The sequence below is a fragment of the Peromyscus leucopus genome, chromosome 16_21 (genome assembly GCF_004664715.2).
Source record: "Peromyscus leucopus breed LL Stock chromosome 16_21, UCI_PerLeu_2.1, whole genome shotgun sequence".
NCBI classification, from domain to species: Eukaryota; Metazoa; Chordata; class Mammalia; order Rodentia; family Cricetidae; genus Peromyscus; species Peromyscus leucopus.
The window spans coordinates 36,089,274-36,113,725 of NC_051084.1; the positions used below are offsets into that span (position 1 = coordinate 36,089,274).

The 24,452-nt window shown below is 48.5% G+C and overlaps 1 protein-coding gene across 1 annotated transcript; it reads right to left on the reverse strand.

The window, feature by feature from the left end:
- Positions 1-1,576: 1,576 nt before the first annotated feature.
- Eif4ebp2 (eukaryotic translation initiation factor 4E binding protein 2) lies at positions 1,577-24,246 on the reverse strand. Its single transcript, XM_028886169.2, has 3 exons — positions 23,988-24,246; positions 8,355-8,540; positions 1,577-7,153 (listed from the first exon to the last, which is right to left on the reverse strand). Exons 1-3 carry the CDS (start codon positions 24,130-24,132, stop codon positions 7,122-7,124), a joined length of 363 nt encoding a protein of 120 aa, XP_028742002.1. The 5' UTR covers positions 24,133-24,246; the 3' UTR covers positions 1,577-7,121.
- Between the last annotated feature and the right edge of the window lie 206 nt (positions 24,247-24,452).

Below are 24,452 nucleotides of genomic sequence, written 5' to 3' on the forward strand. Positions count from 1 at the left end.
ATAGCCCATGCTGGTCTGGAAGTCAACAGTAATCCTGTCTCAGCCTAGCAAAGTGATGTTCTTGTTCACCTGAGTTCTTTTATAAGAACTGGCTGTACCAGCATGAGGCACAGATTGTTCTGGCCTTACAGGCACCTATAAAATGATTTCTTCACCCTGATAAGAGATCGGAGGTTGAGAGAGCTAAGAATCTTCCCATGGAACTGAGGCTGCCCCACCCAAGTGACATCCCCAAACCTCTACTCCATACACTGTCTTGATAAGCTAAGCCTCATTTTCTCTGTGATCCTGTCCACTGCCACTGAGAGAACTAAGACAAGCCTGGCTCATGCAGCACAGCCTAGAGCTGCGGTACTCAACCTGTGGGTTGAGTATCAGATATCACGCATATCAGCTATTTACAATTCATAAGAGCAGTAAAACCACCGCTATGAAATAGTGATGAAATCATTTTATGGCTGGGTCACCACAACATGAGGAACTGTATTAGAGATACAGCATTAGGTAGAGAACCACTGGCCTAGAACAAGACACATATGCCAGGGCCGCCCTCTCACAGCAGGGAGAGGCCATCAAGTTCCTGTGTTTACACTCACAGGACCAGAATGACAGTGAGCCATCAGATCATTAGCTGATTCCACAGAAAGCAGCTGCCCTATTCTGCCCGGATCCTGGGGGGGGGGGGGGGAGAGGAACTTGCCAAATGTGAATAACCCACAACAGTACCCTGGAAACTGTTTTGGTGTTTAGGGTGTGTGTGTGTGTGCATGTGTGTAGTCCAGACTGCCCTTTAACTTTGTTTTGTTTTTCAAGACAGGGCTTCTTTTGGTGTGTGTGTGTGTGTGTGTGTGTGTGTGTGTGTGTGTGTGTGTAGCCCAGATTGGCCTTTAACTTTGTTTTGTTCTTCAAGACAGGGCTTCTCTGTGTAATAACCCTGACTGTCCTGGAACTCTCTTTGTAGAAGAGACTGGCCTTGAACTCACTGAGATCCACCTGCCTCTGCCTACCAAGTGCTGGGACTAAAGGCGTGCGCCAGCACCACTTGGCTTGGCCTCCAACTTTTAGCAATCTTCCTGTCTCAGCCTCCTAAGCACTGGGGTTACAGGCGGGAACCAATTATGATATCTGAATTTAAATAAATAAATAAAATGAAAGAAAGAAAAAAAGCTAGGTGGTGGGGGGCACACCTTTAATCCTAGCATTTGGGAGGCTGAGGCTTGTGGATCTCTTTGCATTCAAGGCCAGCCTCGTCTATACGAGAAGTTCTAGGTCATTTAAGAGCTACAGTGAGACTCTGTCTCAAAAACAAAAAACTTAATATAGCAAGTTTACGCTGGCCAGTTGGTGGTGGTGCACGCCTTTCATCCCAGCACTCAGGAGGCAGAGCTAGGCTGATCTCTGTGAGTTGGAGGCCAGCTTGGTCTACAGAGTGCGTTCCAGGACAGCCAGGTCCACACAGTGAAACCTTGTCTCCAGAGAAGGAAAAAAAAAGTTCAGGCTGGCTCCGTGGTAGAGTGTGCCTGTAGCATATGTGAAATTCAGGGTTCAGTGCCCAGCAAGACAAAACACCACCAAGTCAATATTCAAGGTCTTTATTTAACTGTAACAGCAACAGTTGGTGGGGATTTTTCCCTGGTTCCAAACGCCTGCTAGCTTGGAAGGACAGAAGAAAACAAACTGGTCATGGACTCCCACAGGACTGTCTTAGGGGTGCATGGAACCTCCCACTAACCATTGCTGACAGTGAATGAGGGGAGGGGAGGGAGGGGAGAGCACACCAGGGGGACAAAGTGAAGGACCAAGGAAAGATTCCATCCCACATGGTTAAGACTGCAGCAGGAAACAGGGTCGGGTCTATCAGCAAGCAGATTCTTTAAATGGACAACTGGAATCGGAGTCCCCGGGGCTCTTCGAGTTGCCTTCTTTAAGGCTTACTGGAGCTGGCCCAGGTGCCATGAAGTGGGGCAAAGGCTTGGCGTGAGCCAGTGTGGTCCCGCTGGCCCTTGTCTCCTGCTGGTGTCCCCACTGTCCTGCCCTCCAGTCAGAACCCCCAGGCCTGGGCTGGGCAGTTCTTAAGACTGAAACGGAAAGGAAGGGGGTAGAGAGGCAAAAATGGGCACTCTGTGCTGGATTCATGGAATTCTCTAAGTGTGCAATGCCCTGGGTTTGGGTCGGAAGCCCTGGCAGGAGCTCCTTTGGCAAGATCTGCACAGCCAAGTGTCTAGCAAGCACTCAGCCTCTGTCACCCCTCCACCGCCGAAAGGTCAACCGGAGTTCCTATTGGCTGGGAACTGTTTCAGCTCAGTAGTCTCTTCCACTGGGCACACAGGATGGCCACTAGGGCTGCAGGAAGAACTGAGCAGAGACCACAGACCACCCCAAGACTTTGAAAGTTAAGCTCTGCCAAGAGGCAGCAGCTTCCAGGACCTGCCTAAGACACAGCTACAGTTTCAGAGGGTGGGGAAGGTATCTTGATTGACCAACTGGGAAAACAAAGACCTGTCAGTCATCCTTACAGACTTCAGTCAAGTTTCTGTGAGCTAGCTTCAATACAGTCCACCACTGACGTGGAGACCCATCACCAAAGCCAGAAGCACGTCTAGGTGGTAAGCACAGGACCACCTCAGCTACAGGAACCAGAATCCCGCCCCTAAAAGCTGAGAGGCAAGGAGCCGTAGGTAACCGTGCCCTACTCAGAAGTTCAGACAGAACCCTCCACCCCAGGAAGAAATGATATGCCTCCACTACAAATCCCACCTTCCATGGTAAGGATGGGTCAGTGATTGGGTTTTCGCAGATTAATAAATAGCTGCCGTGGGCATGGAGTCCAGAAAACACACTAAAGAACTTGAACTACAGAAGACAGTGGTGCCTTTCCTCTAGAGGGACTAAGAAGGGTTACACCACACACACACCCACCTCAAGCAGCCAGCACCCAAGATGGAGATGGGAAGGAGGCTCCATCCCAGATACGTGGCTGCCAACACCTGAGCCTGGTACACTCCTGCCCCGACTCACAGTGGCAGTCTGTACAAGCAGGCCGGGTGGACTTTCAGCGGAAGCCAACTGAACTGCCAAGGTCTGAGAGGCCCAAGGAGACAGTAACACGAAGCTTCCATCCCCCACCCTCCTCAGATCCGAAGGAAAGTCACCACCAGTCCCTGAAGTACACACTGAAGCAAGCATGGCTACAGGAAAGACACGCTAGTGAGGACAGAGCACCAATTCACACAAGAGCCTCCATCCAAGGACGGGAGAATGGCTGGCGGGAACGAGTCGCCCCTCCATGAGCCCCGAGGCACGGGGGAGCTACCTCTTGAGCTTCCCCCACGGGTGAAAACAAGACTGCTTCTTTTCAAGAGCACAGGTTATTTACTCTGCATGCTGCACTGACAGGGCGATCAAGTTCACAGACGCGCGTATTCTCGGGTGCTCCTGGCTTATGGAGACGCTGCTCCGGGTAGCTGGGCGGACACTGTGACCAATGCACGGACTCAGGGGGAACCTGGCTTCGAAACCACCACCAGGAACAGGGTCTACTTTCTGTTCTGCAGCTCCTGAGCCTAGCATCTAGAGCCCTCCGTCTGACAAGCCCTGCTCCAGGTAAGAAGGCCTGGGTGGCTGCACAGGAAGGCCCCCAGGCCCTTCTGTCAACTCTCGGCTAAAGGAAGACAGAAGTGCTACACGATGCTTAAAGAGGCCACCGCAGAACCTGGCCAAAGCAAGCATTCTTGAGAAGACAGGCAGACAGACAAGGATGCAAGGGAATCAGGGAATCCTCATTTCCTGCAGCCTCTCTGAAGACACATAGGCAGCCTTGGGGAAAGAGAAGTCTGTCTTTTACCCCGCTTTGGTCCTACCTTAGGGGCTGTTTGGAGAGCAATGTGCACCCAGCTTGTGGCTGTGAATAGCCCCACCTTCCCGAGGACGTTTTCCTCCTGGTGGGGCATGGTGGTTTAAAGGCACTGCGACTTTCTTCTTACCCACCTCCTTCTCTGGGATCAGTCACTCAGGAGGAAGCCAGAAGCTAGGGCAGGATAACTAGAGACCTACATGGGGAGTGACCAAGGACGGCCCCCTGCTGACAACCACAAAAACAAAGTATGGAAGTGGGATTCTCCAGCTCCAGAGGAGAGCAGCCCCCCACCTAGTTCAGAGACAGTGACTCCTGTGAAACACTGAGCTGCAGGGCTTTGTTACACAGCAACAGACGACTCAGACAGGCAGGACAGACTCTTGCAGGTGATTTGTTACACAGCGATAGATAACTCAAGCAGGCAGGACAGACTCTTGCCTAGAAGTCAGCTTTTCCACTCCAGTGCCCTGGAGAAGGCAAGGAAACACCTACTTTAGCAGACCACGAGGGCTGGGAACTCTGAAGGAAGGGCACTGCTGGTGTGTCTCCTGCCATGGAGGTTCTTCCTCATATAGGTTGATTGTCCCAAGTGCAGAAACACATCCTTCATAGAAAGCACAGATGGTTACTATGATTTAAATAAGTCTCACTCAGGTAGGTGGGAGGCTGGCAGATTAGGACTCTGTCCTCCACTTGGGGCTCCAGCTGTGAGGCTTTTTGACCACCCAGAGGTGAAGCCCCACTGGGCCCTGCTTACTAGAAAATGGCTCATGAGGCACGGCACAAAGATACCATCTGTTGGGAGCTTATTTCATGTCTTGTGCAATTCTCCTACAATGCTGATTTATGGAGGTCAAAGAATGAGCAATGGCAGCCTTCATACAAGGGCTGCACCAAACAGTGAGGGGTCCCGGCAGAGGACATAAGGCTAAGAGGCTCCTGCACCACGCAGGTGACACTCCAAGGAATACGAGACATGTCTTCTGATTGAGGGGGGGTGACAAGAAAAGGGGAGGTGTCTTGATCCTACGCAATTCCCATGTCTCAACTCCCTTCCCAGCTGTGAGTCCAGGAAGGCACTCTGCTGCAGGAAGAGGATATTCTTCTGACACTCACACCTCCTCCCTTCAGCTGGAGTGAGTCCAGAGTGCCACCACCAATGTGCGAAGAACCATGAGCCTTGCTCCCGAAGAATGAAGCTCCAGGGTACAGAGGTCCTGAGCAAGCTGCTTATATAAGCCAATGGCAGCACAAGTTAAGTTTTCCCAAGACTCCATAAAATGAAATTTGGAGTTTAATTAAAAACACAACAGATACATTTAACAAAGAAATAAAACTCTTCTGATTATCAACTTGGAGACTCCAAGAATCCCCAAACATTGGAGACCCAGCTTATTCCTGAGACAGCGACCGTCCCGGAGGGTTGCAGTCCGAGCTATTCACATTGTGTGGCAGAAACTAGAACCAAGTTCTGCAGATGTCCTTCCTTCCTTCCTTTTTCCTAAAGTCTTCACAAAACAGGGTCTTTCCATGGTTCAAAGGAAAAACACACAATTCCTTTCCCAGCCATCGGGGATCTGAAATCTTACTAAGAGGGCTTAGACAGGCATCCAATACAACCAGAAACAACCAGGACACCAGTGGCTGCTTCCCTGTCTTTCTTTAGGAGGACGCACCAGCCTGTCGGGGGGGGGGGGGGGGGGGGGGGCTCTCTCCTGGGGTCTCCACGTGGGTCCACAGAACCAGGAGAGTGGGACGGGAGGAGGAGCAAGAGAGCAAAAAGGTAAAGGAAAGGATGAAGTTTTCGTCAACAACTCATAGCAAGGCAGACTGGTCCAGTTTCACACACCACCCACTCTACACTCCAATAGCCCCCCAAACTTGAGAGCACAGGGAAGTGCTCAGAAGGAACTATGAGAGACAAAGGACAGTGAAGACAGCAGACTTGCCTAGGAACATTTTTTTTAATAACCTTCCTAATACTGGAAGATGTTTTTGTTAAAAAAGTTGCAGTTCAAAATTGTACTGAAAACTTATCTAAAAATAGGTCTGTAGTCATCTTAAAAATAAAAGGTCCCTCCTCTGATAAGAGAAGAGACAGATATTCTCAGATACCAACATGGGAGGTATCTTTGACGCAGATTTGGAAAATGCCCGGTGGATGAACCAGAAGGAGAGTGAGGGAAAAAGGAAGGAGAGAAGAGGAAGGGAAGAAGGAAGGATGGACTACGATGAGGAGGGTAAGGAAGCGGGGAGGAACGCATTTTTAGCCCATACTCCTCTCTTGGCAGCCAAGCACAAAGCAGATTCAAAGGAGGGGGGAACGTACAGGGGCGGGAAGGGTCAACTTTAAACCCAAAATATAATAAACTGCAGGACAGCGAAGCTGCTAAGGTCTCCCGGGTTTAAACGGTGCCTGCTGAGGCTGGCCACAGTTGGGCATTCTCAGGCAGCCCGCTGGGACCAGCTGTCCCCAGCAGGCGGGGGCCAAAGCACTGCCAATGACTGCTTTGGGAGCAGACAAAAGTCACGGGTGTCTCAGCGAGAAGATGACTCTGCCTGCACGGTGCAGACGGGAAGAATGGCAGACACAAAGACCAGCTGATCACCCAGGGGTCTCTCCAGGAAGAGGGCTTAAAAATACCCGTGCCAATGAATTAGGTAAAGGGCCGGGGAGATGAGCCATCCCACTCAGGACAGAAGCCTTCCTCCCAGAGGAAAGGGGGGCTGATGCCACATGCCCCCAAAATGCAGTCGGGGGTGCAAGAGGTATAGAGCTGTGCTCCAGTACTGAGGACAAACATCTCCAGGACAGGGCAAGCAGCTCATTTGTTTGACCATCCCCCAATGGATTAAAGATCTCACATCCAGCACTGAACCACCAGAGGGGGATTGTACAGGAGCCATGGGCACCCGACCTCCTTCCCTCTCCAGACACCCCGAGCAGAGGTGCATCTCAGAGAGTCCCTGGACTTGGGGCAAATCTGAAGGGGGCAGGAAGACTCTTGGGAAATGACCGGGGAAGCTACAGGGATTGCTTTCCTCTATGGACCAACCGCTCAGCTCCACAGACTAATCAAGGGCTTTCATCCTAACCTTAACTGGGCAGGGGCAGGGGAGATGTGGTTAGACGGAGCTTGTCTCCCATCATTTGGCACCCAGAGGGAGGGGATGGGGATGCGCTGTTTCTCGGTTCACTGCGTTCCTGCTGGCCCAGTCGGTCACACGGGCTGCTGCACCCCAGCCTCCATCGACTCTGCTGCAGTCAGATGTCCATCTCAAACTGCGCCTCATCCCCTGTCAGAAGGGAAAAGATGAGAAGTTCAGTGCAAAAAGAAAGGGCAAAGCTGTTTTCAACGTCCTTCTCTACCTGCAAAGGACAGAACTAACCCAAACTGTCCCATTCTCCGCGACCTCACAATACCTACACGAGTGTAATGCTAGCCCTCAAATTCAATCTGTCCATCTGAGGTGAGCCTGGGCTGCACAGCGAGACCCTATCTTAGCAACAAAACCTCATGTACTTTGTTCTGGCTGACTGATCCCATCCGGGGGTGGGGGTGGAGAGGAGAGTGGCCACTCCAGGAAAGGTCCTGATCACTCCAGTGAGCTCTCTTCTGGAGGCTTTGACTGGACCGCTGCAGTGGGGGATGACAGCTTACCCCCAGAATCCAGGCCCTCGGAAGCTGAGGCAGGGAGATGGCTGCAAGTCTGAGGCCAATCTGGGTTTTGTGGTGAATTCTCTTAGCCTTGGCTAAGAGCGAGATCTTGTCCCCCCACACCCCCAAAAAGCCAACAAACAAACAAAACCCTCAGTTGGACCTGCAGAGAACATGAAGCCCAAAGCCTGAGGTGAGCACAGGGCCACCTCACCTCATCCCGCTCTGAAGGTGCAGGCAGACTCCTATCAGTCGTTCTATTCAGAAAGCAGGTTTGGTGCTTTTCTGTCTTTTTTGAGACAGGATTTCTCTGTGTAGCTTTGGCTGTCTTGGAGTTGCTCTGTAGACCAGGCTGGCCTTGAACTCAGAGATCCACCTGGGATTAAAGGTGTATGCCACCACCACCTAGTCAGGTTTATTTTCTGAGGCTGATGGAAACAGTGGCCTAAGATTCTGCTTTGGGGTGTATGTGTGCATGTGAACTTGTTCATGCAAGGGGGTTTCGGGGCAGCATGTCTGCAATTGTGTCTATATGAGGGTGATCCCTAGCAAATGAAGACTCCTGCACTTATGTAGCCCTGGCTGGCCTCCAACTCACAGAGATCTGCCTGTCTCTGCCTCCTGAGTGCTGGGACTGAAAACATAAACCCCATCTGGCTCCCATCCTCTGATTTGTTTTCCCCAAGCAACTAGGTGAAAACGGACAGCATTTTAGTAGCTGTTTAGGAGAGGAAACGTCAGACACGTAACCGAACTCAGCTGTGCTTTGGAAGCCACACTTCCTAGTCTACAGTAAAGTGACAGCCCACCCCAGAGCCGCTCCCAGCCCAGCCCCTCACCAACTGCATGCTTCCTGTCATGATTGTTCAGGTTGTTCAAGTTGTTCACTTCTACTTTGGAGTCTTCAATTAAGGTGCCAGGGCTGGTGACTCCAGGGATATTGGGCAGATGGCAAGGCGGGGTCTGTGCCATGGGAGAATTGCGACGATCCAACAGAAACTTTCGGTCGTAAATGATTCGTGTTCCTAAAACACAGGATTGAAGAGTTTCAGATCAATTAAGGCACCGCCAACGCAATGACTACCGAGGCTGGCTACTCGTGTGACTGTCCTCTAGAGGACACACAGGCAGACCGCTGTGACCGGCTGTACCCACCAGGTACAGGTAGAGGCCAAAGCACTGGCACTTCAAATGACTGCTCTGGGAGCAGACAAAAGCCATGGGTGTCTCACAGTGAAGAAGACTCTGCCTGCACGATGCAGACCAGCAAAGACCACCCGGAATCCCTTCAAATGCCCCTTAATCCTTAAAGATGTCGATGCAGCCAAGAGGAGAGTCTACCCTCTCGCCGTGAACAGGGTGAGGTGCTCTGCCCCCGGAAAACACCTGTCGGTTCTTCAACACTCAGCTCCAATGCACTCCCTGAAGCCGTCCTCCCTCCCCTCCGCCCACATCATTCAATACACCCTCTTGTACAGGACTCCTGCTTACGTACGTACATACGTACATACACCTGTCTACAGACTTCAAGCTCTGCATGCCAGCTGTGTCTTATCTGTTTACAACCGATATCCGAACATTCCAATTTTCAAAACAAATTTCTTCCCTGTCCCCCTTCTTTTCTTTCTCCTCCCCTTAAAGAAATTTAACCTGGGCTGGGGTTTTAGACCTCAATCTTGCTTCAGCCACTTACCTGCTAAACCAACAACTCCCAAACAGTTTATTTTTATGTTATATGCATTGGTATTTTGCCTGAATATATGTCTGTGTGAGGGTGTTAGACTGCTGGAACTGGAGTGACAGACAGTTGTGAGCGGCCATGTGGGTGCTGGGAATTGAACCCAGGCCCTCTGAAGAGCAGCAATGCTCTTAACCACTGATCCACCTCTCCAGCCCCTATCATAATAAATTTCTTAATGAAAGAATAAGCGAATATAAACAATTATATGAAAAAGTAGTTAACCACCATGTATTGAAGACTACCCAAAGAAGCTTGGAGGCTGACCTCCTCCCTAGAGAGACAGAACACGGTATTTCTTCAAACATGGACATAAGAATGCCTTAGTCGATAGAGGCACTTGCTCCAGGCTGACCAGGCTTGGTGGAAGGAGATAGGTGACTCCCAAGGTTGGTGTTTTTAAAAACAGCCATGTATAGTGGAATATGATGCCCTCTTCTGGTGTGCAGGCATACATGCAGAGCTCTCATAAAATAAATATATCTTTTAAAAAAAAGGTACATAACATCACCAAATCTTCACAGAAACACAAATCAAAACCACAAGAAGAGCCACCATATACGTGGCAGAATGGCCATTATCAAAACCCCAAGAGGTAAGTGTTGGCCCGGATAAAGAAAAGGATATGGTGATGGTGCAGTGTATAGGGCACAGGCATTCTCCAAAATGGGATGGATGGATGGATGGATGGATGGATGGATGGATGGATGGATGGATTCCCAGAAATTAAAAACACCATTTCTATGGAGTCTACCAATCCCACCTGGGGTACAGCTCCAAGGAAATGAAACTGGTGATGCAAAAAGGCAGAGTTACTCATGATGGCAAGTTCACTGTCTGTCAGAAGAGTGAGGGGAGGGGCAGAACTGCCCGAGCATGAGGTCAACCTGGGCTATAGCAGTGAGACCTTGTTTCAAAAAGCCAATAAAACAAGCCGGGTGTAGTGGTTCATGTAGTGGCTGGAAGGGGGCACAATGGCCTTTTGTAACAAAGGGGAGAGCTTTAGTGGACTGACTCTCCACATCTGTCTGACACCCCCGTTTTTGACTAACATTTATGGGATACAGTAATGTTCTAATTCATATGTACACTATATAATCATCATATGTATATTATATATTTACCACATCTACCTTGAACTTTTGTCATTTTCTTTTGTTTTTAAAGTTATTTACCTGTATGTGTGTGCACAATGTGTGTGCTTATAAATGGTTGTGAGTCACCACGTGGTGCTAGGCACCGAACCTGGGTCCTCTGCAAGAACAGCCAAGTGCTCTTAACTGCTGAGCCATCTCTCTAGCCCCATATTGTTTTTAGACAGAGCCTCCCTATGCAGCCCTGCTGGCCTTGAACTTGGTGTCCTCCTGCCTCAGCCTTCTAAATGCTGGGACTGTAGCACTCTACACCCAGCTGAATGTTTTTTTTTTCCATGACAGTATGTATGTACGTACATGAAGAGGCATGTATGTATCATGGTGTGCACATGGTTGTCAGAGGACCACTTTCAGGAATCTGGTCTGTTCTCTCCTACCATGTGGGTCTCAGGGATTGAACTCAGGTCACCAGGTTTAGCAGAGAGCATCAAGATTTCAACAGTGCAGTAAGTGCTGTCTTTTAACTAGTTACACAATAATGTGCTGTTATAATTGAATTTATACATTACAGGAGAGTATCCTCTCTTTTCAGAGGTTTTGCTGTGTTTTCAAAGCGGTAGGCGGAGAATTAAAGATTTCTGAAGTTTCGAGTAACTTTCATCACAATGGCATAGTTTCAAGTATTTTATCATTAGTCACTACTGATGTCTTGCTATGCCTAACTTACAAATGAGGCTCATCACAGGGACGGACCGAGGAAATGGGCAGCCAGGGCCTACTGCTACCTGTAGTCTCGAGCACCTGGAGGCTGTTCTGAAACCCAGCCCCGTGGTCAGGGGAGATGCCAGTAATGTGCAGAGCACACTTGTGAATCTCTTCATCAGCTGACGGACATGTGGCTGCTGCAATGCCTTGACTATTAGGAACAACATATTTAAGATCCAGACATCCATGTAGGTTATGGTGTGGACAGCCATTCCCCGGAGCATGTCCCCATATGGAATGGCTAAGTCACATGCTAACTGTCTGAGGAACTGCTGGTTTCCAATTCACATCAGACTTCCCACTCCTGTCAGCAGTGTGAAAGCTCCAATTTCACACAATGCAATTCACACTGTTACGTCCCTAACTGACACAAAGTGATTTTCCCCTGTACTGACTTACATTCTCTGATGGCTGATTATGCTGGATTTGCTCTTCACGTGCTTACTGGCTTTCCAATATACATCACTTTTGGAGAAAGGTGTCAGGATCTCTGACCTTTTACTGTTTTAATCATCCTCTCAAAACACACACACACACACACACACACACACACACACAGCTGAGGACTGAACCCACAGACTTGTGTATCGGAGGCAAGTGCTCTACCACTGAAATCTCCAGCATTATTTTTTACAGTCTGGATACACATAATTTGTAATTTTTTTCTGAGCATATATTTTCTCCCTTGATGGTTTTCTCTCTTCTCCCTTCTCCCTCCCTCCCCGAGTCCTGAGGATTGAACCCAGGGGCATGTGTTAAGTGATGTCATTCTTCAAAGCATAAAAAGAAAATTTTTTAAAATCTCCAGCTGGCCTAGACCTTGCAGCAACCCCCCTCCCCCAACACACACACACACACACACACACACACACACACGAGTTCTAAATGCTGGGCTTGTATGTGCCGCCACTTCAGGCCACAGTGTTTAACTGTGATGAGATCCAATATATGTTGGTTGTTACTGCTTGTATTTTTCACACAAAATCTAAGAAATTACTTAATTCAAGGTTATGAGGTCTGTTGCCTGTTCCTCTAGGAACTATAGCTGTGAATTGTAGGTCCAAATTCCCTTTCTGTGTGTGGACACATAGCACTGTCTGCTGAAAAGAGGTTTAATCTGAATTCCTATGGCACCTCTACTGAAGATTGTGCGCGTGCGCGAATTGAGAGGGTGTATTACTTCTGGCTTCTCAACTCTTTGGTCTACATACAAATGCAAATCCCACATTTGGAAACAGGAGATGAGAGTCCTCCAGGTTCCCTTTTCACTTCCTATAACTGTGTGGCTACTTCAGGTCCTTTAGAGTTCTATATGAATTTCAAGGCCATCCCAAAGATGCAAGCTTGGACTGATTGCCCTTACTGTGTACATCATCTCCTAATCTATCAACAGCAAGTGCCTCTTGAATTTCTTCCAACATTAATTTTAAAAAAAAAAGAAGATTTATTTATTTATTTAATGCATACAAGTGCTTTATCTGCATGTACACCTTTAGGCCAGAAGAGGGCATCAATCCCACTACAGAAGGTTATGAGCCACCATGTGGGTGTTGGGAATTGAACTCAGGACCTCTGGAGGAGCAGCCAGTGCTCTTAACCTCTGAGCCATCTCTCCAGCACCTCAACATTAATTTTTCCAATTATGTTTTAGCTACTTAGTGTGTGTGCACGCAAATTCACCTGTTCGTGTTCAGGACATACATGTTATGGAGTGGATGTCAGAAGACAACTTGAAGAAAAGTCGGTTCTCTCCTTCTACCACATGGATCCTGGGAATCAAACTCAAGCCTGGCGGCAAGACCCTTTACCTACTGTACTATTTTAATGGCCACTCAACATTTTGTAGTTCCCAATGCACAAGTTTTGACATTTGACTAATTTTACTCAGTCGTACCTACTAAGCCAAATTATTACCTTTCCAGACCAATTTATTGAATTTTGAGTCACTGCAAGTTAAAGAATTTACTAATTTGGAATGGGCAGTGGTGGCGCACACCTTTAATTCCAGCACTTGGAAGACTGAGGCAGGCGGATCTCTGTGAGTTTGAGGTCAGCCTGGGCTACAGAGTGAGTTCCAGGACAGCCAGAGCTACACAGAGAAACCCTATTTCAAAAGAAAAACAAACAAACAAAAAATTACTATTTGGTAGTTACATCTCACATGAGACCCAAAAAATAGCAATAGCAATCAACATGTTAGTGATTAACAAGCACCTGACCATTCCAAAGAACCAAACTATTCAAAGAAATGTTAATTACCAGGAAAAATTTCTTTAATTCCTAAATGGATATCTGTGCTTAGAGTAAAGAATCAAAGACTATTAAAAATTAAAATATTCCACCGGGCAGTGGTGGTGCACACCTTTAATACTAGCACTCGGGAGGCAGAGCCAGGCGGATCTCTGTGAGTTGGAAGCCAGCCTGGGCTACAGAGCAAGATCCAGGACAGGCACCAAAACTACAGAGAAACACTGTCTCGAGAAAATAAACAAACAAACAAATAAATAAAATATTCCACGTCCTTGATAGGAATGAACTTGTACACATACTTTTTTGTTTTTTAGGGAAACAGGGTCTCCCCCTGTAGCTCAGGCTGGCCTTCAACTCCCAGCAATCTGCCTCCCACCCTTAGGAGCGCAGTATATGGACTGCAGATGAACTGGTAGAGAGTACTTGCCTAGCACGGGCGAGGCTCTGAGTCTGAACTCCAGCACAACAGAAACACACAGAAAGGCGCTCATGTTCCTATCTACACAGAAAAGGACTAACAGGGCCAGGGCAGCAGAGACCCTGAGAAAGGGGTCCTTCAAACACTGAACTGAAACGGTGGGGGTTAGGGAGTGAAGTCCGAAGAGGACTTGAAGGCATGGTCACAGCTGTCATATAGTGCCGGAAAGCAGGCAGGCAAATTGAATTTAAAAAGAGACAAGAGCCAACCAGATGGTTCAGTGGGTAAAAGCACTTGGTGCACCAACCTGAAGCCCAGGAGTTCAATCCCTGGATCCCACAGTAGGAGAACTGACTTGGCAAGCAACCTTGGCAGTCTATGGGAATTCTTTTTACGTTTTATTTTTAGCCAGGCAGTGGTAGCACCTTTAATCCCAGCAGCAGCAGGAAGATCTTGAGGTCAGCCTGGTCTATAAAGTGAGTTCCAAGACAGCCAGAGCTGTTACCTAGAGAAACCCAGTCTCAAAAAACCAAAACTAAAATACAATTTAAAAATTATTTTCAATCTTGGGCTGGAGAGATGGCTCAGAGGTTAAGAGCACTGACTGCTCTTCCAGAGGTCCTGAGTTCAATTCACAGCAACCACTTGGTGGCTCACAACCATCTGTAATGAGATCTGGCTCCCTCTTCTATGTACATAATAAATAAATAAATCTCAAAAAAATTATTTCCAATCTTTAACTATGCACATTTGTGTATAGGTATGTCTACAAGAGTGTAGGAGGCCAGATGGTGTTGAACTCTTGGAGCTGGAGTTACAGGAGGCTGTTAGGGGTCTGATGTGGGTGCTGCCAAACTCCAGTTCTCTTCAAGAGCAGTGCATGCTCTGAACCACTGAGCCCTCCCTCCAGCCCTGACATATCTTTAGCTAAGTTCTGTGGCTAATAATCCAAAGAAAACTAAAAGCTGCCTAAGCCAGAGGCTCCCCAGGAGACTGGTGGTGGCCAAACTACATTTACTTTGCTTAGCCACTCTAAATCCCTCAAGTACTAATAAAACCAAAAAAACGAGACTGTTTTATGACAACTAAAGGCATAACTGGGGTTCGAGGCCTTCTATCAGAATGTGACTATACGTTACGCAGAATGGAGACCTCCTTTAAGTCAGTCCATGCCCCAGTAACAGGGAGCAAAGGTTATCAAATGCAAGTACTCAAGGACGGACCCCATCTGATCACTGCTTGGGCATAGAGGAATGGCTGTGTCCTACCAGAAAGGTCCACTGTTGGGGAGACCTTGAAAAGCATCTGACAGAAGCCCTCTTTACAGACAAAGAAATCAACCTAAATCATAGTGACCCAGGAGACTCGGGACAACACAATTAACACAGGCACTCAGGAAAATCAGGCAAAGTCTGGGTTGCATGAGTTGAATCAGATGTTCTTTAATGCTAACAACAGGGGGCTGGGAATGTAGCTCAGTTGGTAGAATACTTGCCTAGCGTGTACAAAGCCTCGGTGCAATCGCCACATAAACATAAACAGGGCATGGTAGTACATGCCTGCAATCCGAGCACTCAGGAAGTTGAGGCAGGATCCTAAATTCAAGGTCATCAACGGCTACTTAGTTCTGGCCTGACTAGGCTACAAGAGAGCTTGTCTCAAATTCCAAAGAAAAACCAAAACCAGCTAATACTAAGTCCAAAATGTTGCATGACCTGAAATCCAGCCGAGCCCATCTATTAAGTCTCTAGAAATCTGAGTCAAAATGAAGTGTCCCCACTACTGTTTGGATTTGAACATTCACCTGGAAATTTCACTCCACAGAAATACCTGAAAGAAAGTGCAGGTTGGGTCTCTCAGGCTGCTGACTGCATCCTGGATCAAGTCTCTGGATTAAATCTCACATCCTATGTTGTCAAATCTTGGAAATGCTAACGATTAACTACCCATCATTGTAAGTGGTGTGGGGAAACCACAAATTCAACTTAGGCTCCCAACCCAACTATTTCCTTCTCAAGTCCACTTCTTTTGGCACTTCTAAAAACAATCTGTATCTATTACACCCTCCACTTTTCTTCACAATGAGGAGTGTGGACTCGTCCCCTGAATACGCCCACCTATGCTACTGTGACCTGCTGCTTATCTGAAAAGTTTTATGAGTCGAGCATGGTCGATGGTGGCACAAAAATTTAATCAAGCAGGCAGAAGCAGGTGGATCTTTTTGAGTTTCAGGCCAGTATGGTCTACATATCTAGTTTCAGACCAGCCAGGGACATATTGAGACTGTGTCTCAAAATCCAGACACAAGAACCACTTCATTTCAATGCAGAAGTAGCACAAGACCTAAGAGCTCCTAACAGCCTAAATCGCAAATGAGCCTGCCATGCTTCCTGCGAAATATCTGAATCCACAGAACATATCTATCCTCTATACAGTCAGCATGCCCACTATAAACAGAAAGACAGTGCCAAAGGAATTAAAATGGAATGAGATGTTATTGCCTTCATTCCAAAACCTGGCAAAGACCACACAAGAAAAACAGACTAACGTCCCTCCTAAGTAAACAAAAGTCCTCAACCAGAACCAACAAATTCAGCAACATCCAAAGAGGATTATTACCAGAACCCAGGGAGATTTAGCTGACTTGACTTCTGAAAAGTCAATTAATGGAATGTATCCTTTCGTTTTGTTTGGTTTTGGTTTTGGAGACAGGGCTTCTCTGTCTAACAGCCTGGCTGTTCTAGAATTCTTTGTACATCAGGCTGGCTTCGATCCACCTGCCTCCCATTCTCAAGTGCTGGAATTAAAAGTGTGCAGATCACCACCAGGCTATGAATATATCATAAAGAATAAAACAAATGACATAATCGCCTCACTAAAAGAAAAAAACTCTAGGTCTCAGAGGATCAATTAAATGGCGGAGTCTTTGAGCCTGATTCCCAAAAAGACCCCAGCATTCTTTCATGATGATTACATCCAACAAACTAGGAAGAGAGGTGCACTTCCTCAACTTCTAGTAAACGGCACCTGTAAGAACCCCCACAGCTAAGACTTTATTTACTTAATGGTGAAGACTGTCTGTTTCTCCCGAAAGATCAGTGTGCCACACCACCACACTGAAGGACCTACCCAGGAGGATTGGTCAAGGAAACTAGCCAGGCAGTGGTGGCACACACCTTTAATCCCAGCACTTGGGAGGCAGAGGCAGGTGGATCTCTGTGAGCTCGAGGTCAGACTGGTCTACAGAGTGAGTTCCAGGACAGCCAGGACTACACAGATAGATGCATCCTCTAAAAAAACAGAAAGAAAAAAGAAAACCAAGTAAGCATCCAGATAAGGATGGAGACCTTCATCTGAAGCAACAGGAAGCCACAGGATCAAAGTGTATTTCCCAGGTTCTTTTTGCTTGATGAGAATTTCACCTCAAACTACTCTGTGAAATGAACAGATTCTATTTGTCACGGCATCTGTCGCAGAAATCTACATGATCATTTATTGAAATGCAAACACGCAAAGACTTCTGAGCGTTTGGTTTCAAGCTGCGGCCTAGGAATCATGATGAGGTGGTCTTTAAAAACTAGGCTCTTGGCCAGGGCTGGTGACAAAGACCTGAAATCCCAACTACCTTGGTGGCTGAGTCAAGGGAGAAAGAAAGCTCAAAAGTCAGCCTGGGCTACAGAGTGCCTTCAAGGCTGACCTGGGTAACTTAGCAAGATCCTGTCTCAAAAAAAAAAAAAGAAGTACCTCCCACCCCTCACCCCCCCACAAAACATAACAACCTAGACAGAAAGTCATCCAAGAGAACTCTAAGAAGTTGTGGTAAGGATACTGAAGTGTAGTTCTCCATGACTGATGGCTTCTGTGGAGGGTGTGGGTGGGGAAGAGCTCCGTTTTCTTTAAGGGGCTGGCCACTGGGAGTGTAGCAATGCTCCAGTGAGTGTACGTGAAACACAAAGTGGATTCTCTTTTTCTTCTTTTCTGGGAGGAGGTTGTTACCTGGGTGGACTGGGGGGACTGGGAAGTAACTGTGATTGGGATGCATGATGTGAAATTCCCAAACAATGAATAGATAATGAATAAAAATATTATGTTAGTGGTGGAAAAAAATCAAAAGCTCACCAGCTAGACAGTCAATCAGTGAGCTCCATTCAGTGAGAGACCAAAACTAAGGCAGAGCACATCAAAAGAACGGTGATGCATGTATGCACACACACACACACATACAAAACCAAACTAGGAACACTTGGGATGGACAGCTGTGTTGACAGCTGATAAAAACCAAACTAGGCCTTTGCTTCACTGTTTGTGATCTACCAACCTCAGACCACAAGTGCTAGAATTACAAGAAAGCACCACTACATGAAAGCTTTTAAGGGGCTTCAAAAAACAAAGGAAGGTCGGGTACGGCAGCACATACCTTTAATTCCAGCACTCAGGAGGCCGGGGCAGGAACAACTCTGTGAGTTCGAGGCCAGCCTAGAATACTTAGTGAGTTCCAGGCCAGCCAGGGCTACATAGCAAGACCTTGCCTCAAAAACAAAAACAAACAAAAAACAAGCCCTGTAACTCACCAACAAACCCACCAAGGGCCCAAGGGCCCTTCCCTCCTGCTGGCTCACCAGATGGGAGCAGCTTCCCCCACAAAACTGTCCTGTCTCACCTGCAACTCTTTACATATACAAAGCACTAAGCCTACAGAATCCACAAGCGCACAAAATCCCTGTGATACTGCCTTTAAGATTCCAGTTCTGGGGCTGGAGAGATGGCTCAGTGGTTAAGAACACTGGCTACTCTTCCAGAGGTCCTGAGTTCAATTCCTAGCAACCACATGGTAGCTCACAACCACCCATAACAAAATCTGGTGCCCTCTTCCGGCCTGCAAGGACACATGTAGGGAGAACACTGAATATATAATAATAAAAAGATTCCAGTTCTGGAAACGTCTCTGCTGAATGACCTTGAGGTGCAGGTGTCATGGGATGGTGACAGAGGAGGGACTGTTCTGCATCAGGAACAGCGACACTACCTTCCCTGTCACCCCATCTGATCTGCTCCTCTCTCCCAGTGCTGCCTTGACAAGAAATGACCTCAGCCCTCACCAGGCTTGCAAAGCTAGTCCCTCCAAAAGCTGAAGGACAGAGACCCTGGCAGAATGCATTCTCAGTGAATAAAAGTGTTCGGCACATAATTAGAGGATCTGAGTTCAGATCCCCAGGACCCATGTAAAAGCTGAGTTTGGCTCTGGGTGGCCTGTATTCCCAGCTTGAGGAGCGAATATGTGTGTTGGGGGGTGGGGGGTGGCTAGAACCTGCTGGCTAGAACCTCTAGGTTCAGCGAACCCAGGCTCAGTGACCGACCCTGTCTAAAGGGTGATAAGGTAGAGAGCAAGCAAGCAGTGTTTTCCTCAGCCTCTGCATGGGTCCACAGGGGCACACAAGAAACAGGAGAGAACGGGATGAAGTCAGAGAAAGACATCTTGTTAGCTCAGAATAAACAAGGCCAAAGTCACTGAGAAGCTAGACCACAGCTCATTCCTCCAAGAAAGGATCAACTGAGAAGCAGGTTCCCCAATACATCTTTCTCCTTCTCCTCCTCCTCCTCCTCCTCCTTCCTTCTGATATAGCTCACTTTAGTCTAAAGGGGATGATTATTTTCCCTCTTCAAGCCTTCTCATTTATTTCCATTCTTTCAATAGCCCACAGGTAACTGCCCCAGGAGACCAGTAGCAGCAGAAAGGCAGGAGACGGCCATAGTGATTAGTGGCCCTCTGCTGCTCCTGTACGCCGTGTTCTTTTCTATACCCGAGAATGTGATGAGGAGAGGAGCAAAGAGGAGGCTAAAATAGGCCACTCTACTTCTGCTTACCCCGAGCATTTGTCTCTCAGGAAACGACTGTGGGAAGGCATTGCTAGCTAGCATTCCAGAGGTAGAAATGTCTTCAAAGCCCGTCAACTTCCTTTCCCTGGAAGGTAAGCATCTAAGATGGCGGAGGGAGAACCTGGGTAATGCGAAGACTACTGAATCTGACATTAATTGGCTATACAGTACTAATAGGCTCGTTTCTTTGGGTCTCAGAGTTAATTCTAAAGTGAACTCCAGGGTCCCCCAGCTAACAGGACTGGTACATTAGAAAGCTCAACTTCTGGAACAAGCTCACCTTCCACGAAGGCAGCAGCAGCAGCTTCTACCACCCATTGCTCCGTAGACAGGAGAAAATGAAACACGCTTTCCTGTCCCTCAGTAATGAGCAGAGTCCCCTTAGATCAGCAAAAGCAACTCAAGATGTCACAGCAATTGTGCTTTTAGCTCAATTTAGCTCTCATTTTCAAACCACCGAGTAGAGTTTTAAGAAACCCTTCAGCTGGGCTTGCTTACTCTGGGTCTCCCAACAAATGAAGGAGGGTTCTTGCCCCGCCAAGGCCAATCTTACAGGGCACTCAGCAAATAGAATGGGATCTGCAATGGTCCCCGAGGGTGTGGCACTTCAGATTTCCAGAAGCTTGAGGCAGGAAACGCACTCCCTTCCCTTCTCACTGAGCAGAAATTCCCAATCCAAGCCTGCTGTTTTCAGGTCTCAAGTACGTAAGTCGGTCATTTGACTATATTGTTCCAAGTCTTACCGGCAGCCTCCATCCCTTCTAAATGGATCTGAGGTCCACGCAGAGCAAGGACTACACTCAACACTTTCTTTTTTGAAGACAGACTGTCATGTAGCTCGGGTTGGCCTAACTCCTTCTGGCCTCAGTTGGCTGTGATTCTTGAACCTGTCTCCTTGTCCAGAGTGCTGGCCTTACAGGCCTGCACCACCTGCCTAGGTCAGCTGTCCTTGTTTCCTGAAAAGTGCTGACCACAAAACTCACTAGAGACATTATCTACCAAGGAGATAAGATGACAAAGGAAGAGGAAGAGAGATAAAGCAGCAGAGGGCAGAATTTTCCAAAGCAGGAGGCAGCAGGATAGCTCAGAGCTAAAGGTGCTCACCACACAAGCCTGATGACCTGAATTTGATCCCAGAGACCCCAGTGGAAGGAGAGATCAAAAGTTGCTCTCGCTGTGCATCACCACTGCCCGCCTTTAATCCCAGCAATTGGAGGCAGAGGCAGGTGGATTTCTTTGAGTTCGAGGCCAGAATGGTCTACAGAGCGAGATCCAGGACATCCAGGGCTACACAGAGACACCTGTCTCAAAAAACAAAACAAAAAAGTTGCTCTCTGACCTTCACTGGCAAGTCCAAACACACCCCCCCCAGTAATAAAGGTTTTTTTTTTTTTTTAATGAGTATGTGTCTACTAGATGTATGCCATGTGTGCAGATGCCAACAAAGGCCAGATGAGGTATGAGATCTCCGGAAGCTAGAGTTACAGGCAGCCCAGTGTGGAAGCTGGGAACTGAACTCAGGTTCTCTGCAAGACTGGCAGGCACACTCTTAACTGCTGAGCACTCTCTCTAGCCCCAGTAAAGACCACCACAAAAATCATTCCAGCCAGGCAATGGTGGCACATGCCTTTAATCCCAGAACTTGGGAGGCAGAGAGGCAGGCAGATCTTGGTTGAGTTCAAGGTTAGCCTGGTCTACAAATCCGAGTTCTGGGATAGTTAAAGCTGAAACACAGAGAAAGCCTGTCTTGAGCCCCGCCCCCAAGTCATTCTAAAAGGGAAAAGTCAGTAACCACTGAGCTAACTGCTATAGAAGACTGCTTAGCCAGTCGTGGTGGCGCATACTTTTAATCCCTGCATTAGAGAGGCAGAGGCAGGTGGGTTGCTGCTGAGTTTGAAGCTGGCGTGGTCTATCAGCCAGAATTATACAATGAGACCCTGTCTCAAAAAATAAAAGCGGGTGTGTGTGTGTGTGTGTGTGTCCAGCTCCAATCTCTATAGTGCTATCTCCTTACAAACAGGAAGCAAGCCCTTTTGCATCAAATTCCAAAGACTGCCAGGCGTAGTGGCCATCAATGAGACAGAGGCAGGTGAATCTCTGAGCTCCAGGCCCGCCGGGGATATACGGTGAGACCCTGTCCCCAAACAAACAAATAACCACGTGCAAAAAGCTCTGTAGACGCGGGCTGAGTGGTGACTATTGTGGAAGAGCAAATGAATGAATGAATATTTCCAGCAGACCTTCCCAAGCATTTCAGAACTGATCCAAACTGTAAGACAGCTTCTATCTTTAAAGCAAGGCTTAAAGACTATGTGCCTTTTCTTTTGAAAGCAGAGCAGCTTGGTGTTTGAAATATGACCACAGGGGTTTCCCTCTCTGGATCTTCCCTCGGTACAGCAAGATTAACATATAGCTAAAAGTACGGTGCCTCCCCGCGTAAATTAGAGCCAAATGCACCTGTCACTGCGACATGTGCTCTGAACTTCGAGAAGCATAGGCATTTTACTGACCAATACCTCAAAGAACTCTGGAGTCAACTACAGAGCTCTCTCCACCACCTTGGAAAGAATCTTTTTGTTTTGTTCTGTTTTGGAGACAGGTTCTTACTATGTAGTCTTGGCTGTCCTGGAAACCATTATGTAGAATGGGCTAGCTTTGAACTCAGAGATCAGTCTGCCTCTGTCTGCCAAGTGCTGGCCAATAATCTCTGTTTCTGAAAAGTTATCAGTTCAACTTAAGACAATTCCATCTGGGGCTGACCAAGACCTTTCCTGATTTTTGGTTCCACCGGCATGGAGGGACACACACCAATAATCCCAGTCCTCGGGGAGGCTAAGGCAAAATCATGGGTTTGAGGTCAGCCTGGATCACATAGAGGTCCAAGGTAGGATGAACCATATGGTGAAACACTGTCATTTAAAAAAAGAAGAAAAGAAAAACAAACCCCTGCTGGCCTTGAATAGACTAAATCAGGAAGGTTTCTTCAGCAACTTAAGCCAATGCCCTCTCACCAGGATCTCCACTGTTGACAGTGGACCTGTCTTACTCTTAAACCTGGCTATCCCTAAGGAATGACTTCCTCTGTCTGGTCATTTTGAAGGCCTTTCAGGGCATTCATCCCGTTCTCTAGACTGACTGGCCTGGCTGGATCCTCTGCCAAACTTTCTCCTAAATTTGTTTGCTTTGCTCCCGCCCCTCTTCCTTGTCTGGCTGTTTTTTTTTTTTTTTTTTTTTTTTTGAGACAGGGTCTGACACTGTAGCACAGGCTGTCCTAGAACTCACTGTGTGTGTGTGTGTGTGGGGGGCTTAAATTGCAATTCTCTTGCCTCTTTTTCCAAGAGTAATAGGACCACAGCCCTGAACTACAACACACAGTCTCTGGATCGCTATGTCTTGGTGTTGGCAAGGCGGGTTCCTTACTCTGTGCCTTACTCTTGCACAAGATTCCAGGAGGGCCAGGCACAATTGCAAGTGATTGGTTGGAGTGAACTTTGGGAGTCCTGCCCCATGGTCAAGACTACCAACCAAATCGTCACCCCGCTAGTCAAAGCCCTGGGTCACCAAAAGAAGGCAAAGTTCTGAGATTAGAAAAGGAAGGCCAGTTCCCTTCATTACCGCCCTGAGGATCCCTTTCCAAGCTCCTCCCTCTAGAGAACTGCCCAGAAAGGGGACAAACAACCTTTGCGCTTCCTTCTCCCGTGACCAATTCAGCATGTGTCTGTCACCTCTTCTCTAGTGTTGCTGGTACACAGTTCTCGGCCATCTTTTGAAAAGCAACCCCAGGACTGCCTCTCTCCACAAGCCCCTTCCCTAGGATCAGGCAATCCAACCCAACTAGTGTGTGCAGTCTGACAAAGCCCTTCCAGTTTCAAAGCCGCTCCCCCAAAAGCCCTGGGCTGAAAGCTGACAGCGCCTCTACCAGAGCCAACATCTTCTGGGCTGCTACAACTAGAGGAGGCATTTCACCCCCCGGTTCTCCCAACCCGGGACTCCCCGGACCTGCGATGACTCCTCCAACAAAGTAAACAATTCCGTTAAAGGAGGGTAACACTGGGCGAGGCATGAACAGTGCATGCCAGCCTCGTCCCGGGGCTCTAAGCACGGCCAGATAAGTCATCGTACGGCTCCGCGCCGGATCCCCCGGTCCGACTTCCCTCCCCCAAAAACCCACAGGGCAGCTCCAGAGGGGAGCCCCGCCTCGCAGAGTGCACGGTCTGCAGCACACAGCCCGAGCAGGCGGACCTGCCCGGGAAAGGATGAGAGGAAGCGGTAGGTCGAGCATACAGTGCCACGCGCCAGCCGCGATGGCGGGCAGGCCCGGGCGGCTCACCTCCCGGCGTGGTGGAGAACAGAGTCCCCCCGGGCGTGGTACAGTAGTCCTGAGGTAGCTGCGCGGCGTCGCTGATGGCCACGGTCCGCGTGGGGATGGCGCGGCTCTGGCTGGGCTGGTGGCCGCCGCCTGCCGACGCGGACATGGCTCAGGCGCGGGCTCGCGGCTTTGTGCAGCGGCGGCGGCGGCGGCGGGGCCCGGGGAGGCTCTTGGCTCCTCGAGCGGGCGGAAGAGCGCGCTCGGATCTCAACTCGGCCGGCTCTCGCTCGGTCGTCCCGCTGCGCTCCCGCTCCCGCCGCCGCCGCCGCCGCCGCCCGGTCCTCCGGCCTCCGCCCGCAGCCTCAGCAGCAGCACAGCAGCAGCGGCAGCAGCGGCAACGGGGACCACCGGAAGCGAGCGAAGGCGGGAGCAAGAGGGAGGGGGAGGGCAATATGGGTGCCGGACGTGACGTGGGCAGAGGCGTGC